A 12,216-nucleotide genomic window follows, 5' to 3' on the forward strand; every position below is an offset into this window, starting at 1 on the left:
CAGTATCTTATTCCATTTTGCCTTTTCATACTGTTCATGGGGTTCTCAAGGCAAGAATACTGAAGTGTTTTGCCATTCCCTTCTCCAGTGGACCACATTCTGGCAGACCTCTTCACCATGACCCATCTGTCCTGGGTGGCCCCACAGGGCATGGCTTAGTTTCATTGAGTTAGACAAGGCTGTGTGATTAGATTGACTTATTTTCTGTGATTATGGTTTCAGTGTGTCTGCCCTCTGATGCCCTCTTGCAACACCTACCGTCTTACTTGGGTTTCTCTTACCTTGGATCTGGGATATCTCTTCATGGCTGCTCCAGCAAAGCACAGACTCTTCTCCTTGAACACATGTATACCCATGGCTGATTCATGTCAATGTATGGCAAAAACCACTGCAATAGTGTGAAGTAATTAGCCTCCAATTAAAATAAATACATTAATTTTTTTAAAAAAGAAATAAAAAATCTAAGATTATGGTATCTGGTCCCATCCCTTCATGGAAAATAGATGGGGGAAAAATGGAAACAGTGAAAGACTTTATCTTCTTGGGCTCCAAAATCACTGTGGATGGTGACTGCAGCCTTGAAATTAAAGGACACCTGCTCCTTAGAAGAAAAGTCATGACAAATCCAGATAGTGTGTTAAAAAGCAAAGATATCACTTTGATGACAAAAGTCTATATAGTCAAATTATAGTTTTTCCAGTAGTCATGTATGGATGTGCAGGATGGACCATAAAGAAGGCTGAACACTGAAGCATTGATGCTTTTAAACTGTGCTATTGGAAAAGACTCTTGAGAGTCCCTTGGACTGCAAGGAGATCCAACCAGTCCATCCTAAAGGAGATCAGTCCTGAATATTCATTGGAAGGACTGAATCTGAAGCTGAAACTCCAATCCTTTGGCTGCCTGATGGGAATAACTGACTTATTGGAAAAGACCCTGATTCTGGGAAAGACTGAGGGCAGGAGGAGAAGGGCAACAGAGGATGAGATGGTTGGATGGCATTACTGACTCAATGGACATGAGTTTGAGCAAACTCTGGGAGATAGTTAAAGCTTACCTGGCTTTATAATCCCTACCTCACTGCTGCTGTGGTACTGTCAGGCCTCCGAGTTCTTGTTATCCTCACAGCTATCTGAATGGTTGTGATACCTGTCATCATGTCTTCCCTCTTTTTTACTTTCTGTCTTTCCATTTTATTCATCTTTGTAAGATTATTTCTGGGCCTGTTATTTTCATGCTTAAACATTTTAAATACATTTTTATACCCACAGAATAAAATCTAATATCAATAGCTTATAGTATCATTCTATAGCCCTAAGAAACTAGCCTATATATAGTTCCAATGTATTGTTCCCATTTTCCTTCTCTCTATCTCTCTCTCTCTTTCCCTGTCCCACATTCCCTTCAACAATTCTGCCACATCCATCTAATACAGCTAAACTCTCTTTATTTTTCAAGTATTACTGAAAACTATTATACCTCTATTCTTTTTAGAAACAGTGTTTACTATCCTTGGATCTATATATTTATATCTATATCTATATCGATTCAGTTCAGTTCAGTTGCTCAGCTGTGTCTGACTCTTTGTGACCCCATGAATCCCAGCATGCCAGGCATCCCTGTCCATCACCAACTCCTGGAGTTCCCATAAACTCATGTCCATCGAGTCGGTGATGCCATCCAGCCATCTCACCCTCTGTCGTCCCCTTCTCCTCCTGCCCCCAATCCCTCCCAGCATCAGAGTCTTTTCCAGTGAGTCAACTCTTCACATGAAATGGCCAAAGCATTGGAGTTTCAGCTTTACCATTAGTCCTTCCAATGAATACCCAGGACTTATCTCCTTTAGAATGGACTGGTTGGATTTCCTTGCAGTCCAAGGGACTCTCAAGAGTCTTCTCCAACACCACAGTTCAAAAGCATCAATTCTTCGATGCTCAGCTTTCTTCACAGTCCAACTTTCACATCCATACATGACCACTGGAAAAACCATAGCCTTGACTATATCTATATCTATATTGTAGTTCACCATTTCCTTAATAATGGACCCTAGTTGTCTCCAGTTTTGTGTTACTGAAAACTATGCTATACTAGGCTTGTTTACGGAGAAGGCGATGGCACCCCACTCCAGTACTCTTGCCTGGAAAATCCCATGGATGGAGGAGCCTGGTAGGCTGCAGTCCATGGGGTCGCGAAGAGTCGGACATAACTGAGCAACTTCACTTTCACTTTTCATATACATGAATTGGAGAAGGAAATGGCAACCCACTCCAGTGTTCTTGCCTGGCAAATCCCAGGGACGGGGGAGCGTGGTGGGCTTCCACCTATGGGGTCACACAGAGTTGGACATGACTGAAACGACTTAGCAGCAGCAGCAGCAGCATCCTTGGAACAAGCACTTCATTCTTTTCCTACTAGTTAAAAAATTACCTTTTAATACTTAGCTCAATGACACTTCATCTCTCATTTTTTCCCCCAAAAGAAACATTTTTCACCACTTATGCAATCAGAAGAAAGAATTCCCTTTTCTATCTGTCTTTAAAATTTCCCTATATGGACTATAAAGTCCATGGAATTTTCTGGGCCAGAATACTGGAGTGGGTAGCCTTTCCTTTCTCCAGGGGATCTTCCCAACCCAGGGATCAAACCCAGGTCTCCTGTATTGCAAGCAAATTCTTTACCACCTGAGCCACAAGGGAACCCCCTCCTTATATACCAATCACTCATTACATTGTGTTATATTTATCACTTGGATACCTGTTTCCTTTGCTAGATTGTGGCATCTTTAGTGCAGAATTAACATGCCTAAATCCCAAGCATAGAACTGAATTTAAATGATTTTTCCATTTGTATGTATTAAATCCATTAAAGTTAATTTGGATTTGCACTAGAAGTATTAAAGTGTATCTGTGTATTTTTGTTTCTTTGAGAACTCTGGATATCAGCTGTGGAATGATCTTAGTCTCATGATCGCTTATTGGGATTTTCTGATACTATGAAGTTGCAATTTAGGAAATTGTTTGGAAACATAGAAAACTGTAGCCTCTAGGTTTGACTTCACTCATAAACCCTCTTGTCTTGGAGACTTTGATATAGAGTTCCAAATTAGGAAGTCACTTGAGGACAAATTTATAGTTTTAGGTAATATTGATAAATTCATGGATTTCAGAATCATATAGAAACATCTTTCCAAGGAAAATCTGAAGTTTTACTTGGTAATATGGCTTCTTTGCTCTCTAGTCTGCAGCACACATTTCTTTTCAAGACATAACCTAAATCTTTCTTACTAAAACTCTAATTTATTCCTTCAGTTATCAGAAAAGGCCACTGCTCACTGTCCTGTAAGGAATATTTCCTCTCCTAGAAGATTGGGTGTCCATTCAACCTTTTCCCTTTCAAACTGTAAGTAACTTAGGTCTTCTGTCTTCCTCCCACTGGGAAAAATCCTTAACATTTCATCACCAGACTTGTTCCCCTGAGGCTCCTTGTTCAGATTCTTATAACCACCTTCCCATCAGGGTTTCTACTTGTCCAGAAGCTACACATAGTCTGCCCTGTCCTTTTTATTCCCATGTGGCACAAATAGCAATCAAGTATAGGAAACTCTGTATTTCTGTGCAGACTTCTACAAGCAAGCAAAAGAACTTTCTCTAGCACAGTGAGCACGATAGATTTATAAATTTTATCAAATCCTCAACATGTCTACAGATAAGCTCTGCAGATGAACAGTGTATCATATACATTAGACACCTTGTAATAGGGAAAACACAGTATCTTCCAGTGACGCTTCTTTTCTGCTTCCTAAAATCATGGATCTTCTCTAAATATTTCATTTCTTTTTAGGAAAAATGCAAACGTATTGTTAAACATAACTCAGTTTTTTTAAAAGTTTAGACTCTGTGGCTTGTCAACAGAACAAATAAACACAGCTCCAGCAAGCCCTGCATATGAAATCACTAGCAGGATAATCCTACAGGAGGCCAACTGCTATGCTTCAATGACAAAGCACTTCAATAATAGTTTTCTACAGAGGTATATTTTACAATCCAATGAGCTAACACATTCTAACCCACCGAGCTTAAAACAAGATGAAATAAAATAAAACATAAAATGTTCTTGTTCTGCAGAACTGGGCATGGCAATTTTTTTTTTTTTTTTTTGGCTTTTTTGGGAAAAACATTAACTTTTAAGTGGCTCTTCTCATGTGGTTGGGTAACAGTAATTTGTAAATAAATATTCATTAATAGTTGTGTGCTATTAAAAGGCTGTCCAAATTATTTTTTCCCCTCACAGCCTGAGAAGATTTTATTTAAAGCCTTAAGCAGGGTAAATTAATGTTCTGTTCATCCCTTCTGCTGTCTTCACTTGTTTATTAATTAGCATAATCTTTTAACGTTTAGCAAGATAAAGCCTACTCAACATTGGGGAGATACATTTTGGAAAAGAAATACAAAAGCTGGTGAGATTCCTACCTCATAGCCGGCCTTCTCTCTTTATTAGCTTTAATCAAAGTAGGTTTGACTGTAAACACATCACCATTTTATATTTACATGTGACACTGCCTCATTAGCAACAAGGGAGAGACTGAGGATATGGGTATTAAATCTGCTTTTCCTAAGTTGTGATATCTTGCAGTAAAATAGAAATTGGGAAATTTGAAGATGCATCAGAATAAAATTATTTAATAAGTGGATCACCATGGCCAGGAGAGTGGGCCTTGAGGACACAGCACAGGCTGGCTATCTTCTCAGAAATTTTCCTAGACCTAGTCCATGCATGTGTGTGTGCTCAATTTCTTCAGTCGTGTCCGAAGTGACCCTATGGAGTGTAGGCCACAAGGCTCCTCTGTCTATGGGATTCTCCAGGCAAGAATGCTGGAGTGTGTTGCCATTTCCTACTCCAGGGGCTCTTCCCCATCTATGGATCGAACCCAAGTCTCCTGTGTCTCCTGCATTGGCAGGTGGGTTCTTTACCACTAGTGCCACCTGGGAAGCCCCAGACCTCTTTCATTCACGTATATATAAGGCTGCTGTTATATATCAAGCATTGGACATCAAACTGATGTAGAATTTGTCTTCTAGAAGCATCATCTAGTAGGGACATATGAACATTAATTAAATAAACATGCAATAAATATTTAACTAAAACCTGTGAGAATTATTTAAAACCACAGAAGTAACAATAACATCAAATTTAGTCTGGGAAGGTTTGCCTGAGATGATGCTTACTCTAAAAATCCAGCAAGTTGAAGATAAAAGATACTTTTGGTTTTGTTTGTTTGTTAATTTGCTTATTGGCTTATTATTTGATAAATAGTTATTTTAAAATGGTGTTCTGTATTAGAAACATAGTTTTTTAAATTATTTTCCATAGAAAACATCACTCATTATCAGAGAAATGCAAATCAAAACCACTATGAGGTACCATTTCACACCAGTCAGAATGGCTGCAATCCAAAAGTCTACAAATAATAAATGCTGGAGAGGGTGTGGAGAAAAGGGAACCCTCTTACACTGTTGGTGGGAATGCAAACTAGTACAGCCACTATGGAGAACAGTGTGGAGATTCCTTAAAAAACTGGAAATAGAACTGCCTTATGATCCAGCAATCCCACTGCTGGGCATACACACTGAGGAAACCAGAAGGGAAAGAGACACGTGTACCCCAATGTTCATCGCAGCACTGTTTATAATAGCCAGGACATGGAAGCAACCTAGATGTCCATCAGCAGATGAATGGATAAGAAAGTGGTGGTACATATACACAATGGAGTATTACTCAGCCATTAAAAAGAATACATTTGAATCAGTTCTAATGAGGTGGATGAAACTGGAGCCTATTATACAGAGTAAAGTAAGCCAGAAGGAAAAACACCAATACAGTATACTAACGCATATATATGGAATTTAGAAAGATGGTAACGATAACCCTGTATACGAGACAGCAAAAGAGTACTATCATTTCTAAGATTACATATTATCAAATGTAATAACTGCAAAGTAATTTTATGATATCAGTTTATAGATTTCAAAACACAGAATGTAGCATCACCAACTCAATGGACAAGAATTGGAGCAAACTCTAGGAGGTAGTGAAGGAAAGGGAAGCCTTGCAAGCTGCAGTCCATGGGGTCGCAAAGGGTAGGACATGATTTAGTGACTCAACAATAAGAATGTAAGTACACACACACAATTCCCATTTATCAACAGGAAAATTTCTCTCTAAACATATGCATCTTAGAACACAAAGAGATAAAGAGGTCCAAATTCTATCCCAGGAGGCTAGTCATGAAATAGATTCAGATTCAAAAGAGTATCTTTTATTCCAAACTGTATTCAAATGACTGAATATCATCATCTTAATAGGAGACATTAAGATTACTCTTCCTAAATAGCAATGTATGTAGTCTAAATTCTTAATCTGTGCTAAATTATAGACGTTCAAAAGGCTTCTCATTAGGAAAAGAGAAAATTATTTATCAACATATTTAATAAAGCTTAGGTAACATTATGCTCAATCTACTTCTACTATTTTCAAAATAGCCCTTTTGAGTTTCCAGGGACCCCTCTGCAGCTCTGGCACCTCCCCTACATGCTCTACCCTCTTTATTTGTCCCATTTCTCACTTTCATCAATTCTTTTTCACTTCTTGTTTTTCAGTTTCACTCATATAACATGTCCTTTCCCTTATTATAAGTGATACAAATTATTTCCAAATGATAAATCCCTCAAAGAGTTGAAACTAACAAACACAGTAATTCTTTGGTACCTAAGAAGAAAGTTTCTATTACTTTATGTTTCCAGATAAACTTTTGATATGATATAGAATTTCCATTTATTTCTCCTTACTGCTTTATTTTGACCATCAAGTATATTACTACTTTTCAAAATTTAAAAGCCTGCACTTTCGTATTAAAGTACTAGTTTCAGACATATATTTAATGAGACATAGAGTTATAAACCCTCATAAAACCTTGGATATATGCCTGCTCAATTCTTCCAAAATCCAAATGCCTAATAAATTTTGAAATTGAATATAGAAATAAAAAGGTTTGCCAATACAGCTGAAGGAGTAGTAATTACTCAACAATAGATGACTTTAATCTGCTTTGAAGGTTCAAATGTTTGTTGATACTTTGGAGGCAGGCCAAAGCAAAAGAGGAATTTCCAGTTTGACGAAATTATATTTTCAAAGAAACAGATTATTAAATTGAATAAATATGTAAGAGTGAGTAACATTTCAAATGAGAATTAGGAGAATTTATCTATAAATTAATTACCTGATCTAAAATAATTTATAAAACAAAAATGTGAATTCCTGAAATTTATTTTATTGGGTTTGATTTATCAGAATGAAGACAAGACATGAAGAAAGGGTAAAAAGTAGTGGAACTGAATGAAGGATTAAGTAAATAAGAACAGCTGAGATCTGAGATTGGTTTAGTGAAATATAAGCTGGGCAGAAAATAAATTTAGAAGTAGGGTCTCTTGGAGTAGGATAGGGCAGCTGCCTGGAGTAGTTGGTTTAGTTTGGCTAGAAGCTCTCCATCACCAACTGCTAATTACTCTGCCTTCCTCTCCTCTCTGGAGCAAAGCTGAATTTGTTCACATTCTTATGATGAGGACCAAAGATAGATTCTGGGTCATTCTGAGCTGACCGTCTGCTGATCTCCACTCACAATCAGCCTCTATACCAGAGTACTAGCGACATTTCAAATACAGTTCATCTTTACTGTATGGAGCTGTCCAGTGCCTTGTAGAATGTGTGACAGATCCCTGGCCTCTGCCAGTAGATGCCAGCATCACACTCTGCCACACCAGTCACTATAATAAAAAATGTCTCCCTGCCTACTCAGTAGCATCAGACTCTTTGTGACACCATGGACTGCAGCCTGCCAGGCTCCTCTGTCCATGGGATTTCCCCACAGAAAAATACTGGAGTGGGTTGCCATGCCCTCCCCCATGGGATCTTCCCAACCCAGGGATCAAACCCAGGTTTCCTGCATTGCAGGCAGATTCTTTACCACCTGAGCCATCAGGAAAGTCCCAGAATATTGCATAGCCTATCCCTTCTCCAGGGGATCATTCTGACCCCAGAATCAAAATGGGGTCTTCTGTGTTGGTAAGGCAGATTCCTTACGAGCTGAGCTACAGGGAAGTACATTCTTTGTTTCTACATCTTCATATTTCCAAATCATTAGCTCATTAGCACATTTTACTTCAAAAGACAAGGACATGAGTGCTTGTACACAGTTTCATTACCATCCAGCATACATTAGTTGTTTGATTCCCAAATACCTGTGCAGTAGTTTCAGAATTGTTACCTGACCAAACAGATTATACCTTATAGAATACAGACCTTATGTTATAGAATGCAGAACTTATGTGCAGTGGTTCCTTTTGCCTTTAGTCTGACAGGCTCCATTCAGTTCCAATATTATCGATACTTAGGTAAGTAACTCTTTTCCTTACTCCTTTAATTGAGTTTCTGTCCTATATTTTCAATGCAGTTAATTCCTTTTGTAACATTCCACATTCCATTCCAGAATTCTCCAGTCATCACCTAAAATATTTTCTATTTTATTTGTACACTTAATGTTCACTGTTTGTACTATGAAGTGCTATGGGATTAAACAAATTCAGTGTCATGCATCAACCATTACAGAATTACACAGAAAAATTGCACTGCCTTAATAATACCGCATGTTTCACCTGTTCAGTACTCCCCTGAATCTAAACCCAGGTCCATCACTGGTATTTTTAATGCCCCTAGAGTTTCCTCTTTCCAGAATGTCAAATAAATGGCACATTTTATATTAACTTTCTGTCCAGTGGCCTTCATATTGTTGTTGTTGTTCAGTTGCTAGGCTGTGTGGGACTCATTATGACCCCATGGACTGCAGCAGGCCAGGCTTTCCTTGTCCTTCATGATCTTCTGGAGTCTGCTCAAAATCATATCCACTGAGTCAGTGATGCCAACCAACCATCTTGTCCTCTGTCATCCCCTTCTCTTGCCTCCAATCTTTAACAGCATCAGGGTCTTTAACAGCTCTCCACATCAGGTGGCCAAACTATTGGAGCTTCAGTTTCAGCATCAGTCCTTCCAATGAATATTCAGGACCTATCCTTTAGGACTGACTGGTTTGATCTCCATGCAGTCCAAGGGACTCTACAGAGTCTTCAGAACCACAGTTCAAAAGCGTCAATTCTTTGGTGCTCAACTTTCATTATCATCCAACTTTCACATCCATATACGATTATTGGAAAAACCATAGCTTTGACTATATGGACTTTTGTTGGCAAAGTAATATCTCTGCTTTATAATACACTGGCTAGATTTGTCACAGCTTTTCTTCCAAGGAGCAAGCATCCTTTAATTTCACGGCTGCAGTCACCATCTGCAGTGATTTTGGAGCTCAAGAAAATAAAGTCTGTCACTGTTTTCCATTGTTTCCCCACCTATTTGCCATGAAGTGAGAATGCCAGGCTGCATCAGCACAGGAGCGGCTGAGAGGAGCTACTCCACGTCTGAGGTCAGGGATGACGGCTGAGACAAGCTACCCCATGCCAGAGGTCAGGGCAGCAGCCGAGAGGAGCTACCACAAGCCTGAGGTCAGGGGAGGCAGCAACCCCACGTCCAAGGAGGAGCAGCTGTACTGGCACAGGAGAGCCAAGAGGAGCTACTCCATGTCCAAGGTCAGGAGGGGCAGCCGTGAGGAGACACCCCTCGTTCACAGTAAGGAAAGCGGCTGCGCTTTGCTGGAGCAGCCGTGAAGAGATACCCCAGGTCCAAGATGGAGAAACCAAGGTAAGATGGTAGGTGTTGGGAGAGGGCATCAGAGGGCAGACACACTGAAACCATAATCACAGAAAACTAACCAATCTGATCACACGGACCACAGCCTTGTCTAACTCAATGAAACTAAGACATGCTGTGTGGGGCTGGCCAATACAGGACGATCATGGTGGAGAGGTCTGACAGAATGTGGTCCACTGGAGAAGGGAATGGCAAACCACTTCAGTATTCTTGCCTTGAGAACCCCATGAACCCTATGAAAAGGCAAAATGATAGGATACTGAAATGGGAACTCCCCAGGTCGGTAGGTGCCCAATATGCTATTGGAGATCAGTGGAGAAATACCTCTAGAAAGAATGAAGGGATGGAACCAAAGCAAAAACAATACCCTACTGTGGATGTGACTGGTGACAGAAGCAAGGTCTGATGCTGTAAAGAGCAATGTTGCATAGGAGCCTGGAATGGCAGGTCCATGAATCAAGGCAAATTGGAAGTGGTCAAACAGGAGATATATGCAGGTCAGGAAGCAAAAGTTAGAACTGGACATGGAACAACAGACTAGTTTCAAAGGGGAAAAGGAGTATGACAAGGCTGTATATTGTCACCTTGCTTATTTAACTTCTATGCAGAGTACATCATGAGAAACGCTGGGATGGAAGAAGCACAAGCTGGAATCAAGATTGCCTGGAGAAATATCAATAACCTCAGATATGCAGATGACACCACGCTTATGGCAGAAAGTGAAGAGGAACTCAAAAGCCTCTTGATGAAAGTGAAAGAGGAGAGTGAAAAAGTTGGCTTAAAGCTCAACTTTCAGAAAACGAAGATCATGGCATCTGGTCCCATCACTTCATGGCAAAAAGATAGGGAAACAGTGGAAACAGTGTCAGACTTTATTTTTGGGGGCTCCAAAATCACTGCAGATGGTGACTGCAGCCATGAAATTAAAAGACACTTATTCCTTGGAAGGAAAGTTATGACCAACCTAGATATCATATTGAAAAGCAAAGACATTACTTTGCCAATAAAGGTCCATCTAGTCAAGGCTATGGTTTTTTCGGTGGTCATGTATAGATGTGAGAGTTGGACTGTGAAGAAAGCTCAGCGCCGAAAAATTGATACTTTTGAACTGTGGTGTTGGAGAAGACTCCTGCAAGTCCCTTGGACTGCAAGGAGATCCAACCAGTCCATTCTAAAGGAGATCAGTCCCGGGTGTTCTTTGGAAGGACTGATGCTACAGCTGAAACTTCAGTACTTTGGCCACCTCATGCGAAGAGTTGACTCACTGGAAAAGACTCTGCTGCTGGGAGGAATTGGGGGCAAGAGGAGAAGGGGACAACAGAGGATGAGATGGCTGAATGGCATCATTGACTCGATGGACATGAGTTTGGGGGAACTCCAGGAGTTGGTGATGGACAGGGAGGCCTGGCGTGCTGCAATTCATGGGGTTGCAAAGAGCTGGACACGACTGAGTGACTGAACTGAAACAGAGTTGACCTTATAGGAATCAGTGAACTAAAATGTACTGGAATGCATGAATTTAACTCAGATGACCATTATATCTACTACTGTGGGCAGGAGTCCCTTAGAAGAAATGGAGTAGCCATCATGGTCAACAAAAGAGTCAGAAATGCAGTACTTGGATGCAATCTCAAAAATGAAAGAATGATCTCTGTTCATTTCCAAGGCAAACCATTAAATAACACCGTTAATTCAAGCCTGTGCCCCAACCAGTAATGCTGAAGAAGCTGAATGGTTCTATGAAGACCTACAAATCCTTTTAGGACTAACACCCAAAAAAGATGTCTTTTCATTATAGGGGAATGGAATGCAAAAGTAGAAAGTCAAGAAACACCTGGAGTAACACGCAAATTTGGCCTTGGAGTAGAGAATGAAGCAGGTTAAAGGCTAATAGAATTTTGCCAAGAGAATGCACTGGTCATAACAAACACTCTCTTCCAACAACACAAGAGAAGACTCTACACATGGACATCACCAGATGGTCAACACCGAAATCAGATTGATTATACTGTTTGCAGCCAAAGATGGAGAAGCTCTAGTCAGCAAAAACAAGACCGGGGGCTGACTGTGGCTCAGATCATGAACTCCTTATTGCCAAATTCAGACTTAAATTGAAGAAAGTAGGGAAAACCACTAGACCATTCAGGGATGACCTAAATCAAATTGCTTATGATTATACAGTGGAAGTGAGAAACAGATTTAAGGGACTAGATCTGATAGAGTGCCTGATGAACTATGGAATGAGGTTCATGACATTGTACAGGAGACAGGGATCAAGACCATCCCCATGGAAAAGAAATGCAAAAAAGCAAAATGGCTGTCTGGGGAGGCCTTACAAATAGCTGTGAAAAAAAGAGAAGTGAAAAGCAAAGGAGAAAAAGAAAGATATAAGCTTCTGAATGC

General features: G+C 40.0%; 1 protein-coding gene across 1 annotated transcript in view; it reads left to right on the forward strand.

Moving 5' to 3' along the window:
* The first annotated feature begins 9,790 nt into the window (after positions 1-9,790).
* LOC139185956 (uncharacterized) overlaps positions 9,791-12,216 on the forward strand; it is a 75,499-nt gene continuing 73,073 nt past the window's right edge. The window contains 1 exon segment of the mRNA XM_070799831.1: positions 9,791-9,804. Within this exon segment, the coding sequence (XP_070655932.1) occupies positions 9,791-9,804 (14 nt within the window).

Source organism: Bos indicus, chromosome 11 (assembly GCF_029378745.1).
Source record: "Bos indicus isolate NIAB-ARS_2022 breed Sahiwal x Tharparkar chromosome 11, NIAB-ARS_B.indTharparkar_mat_pri_1.0, whole genome shotgun sequence".
In the NCBI taxonomy this organism is placed as follows: domain Eukaryota; kingdom Metazoa; phylum Chordata; class Mammalia; order Artiodactyla; family Bovidae; genus Bos; species Bos indicus.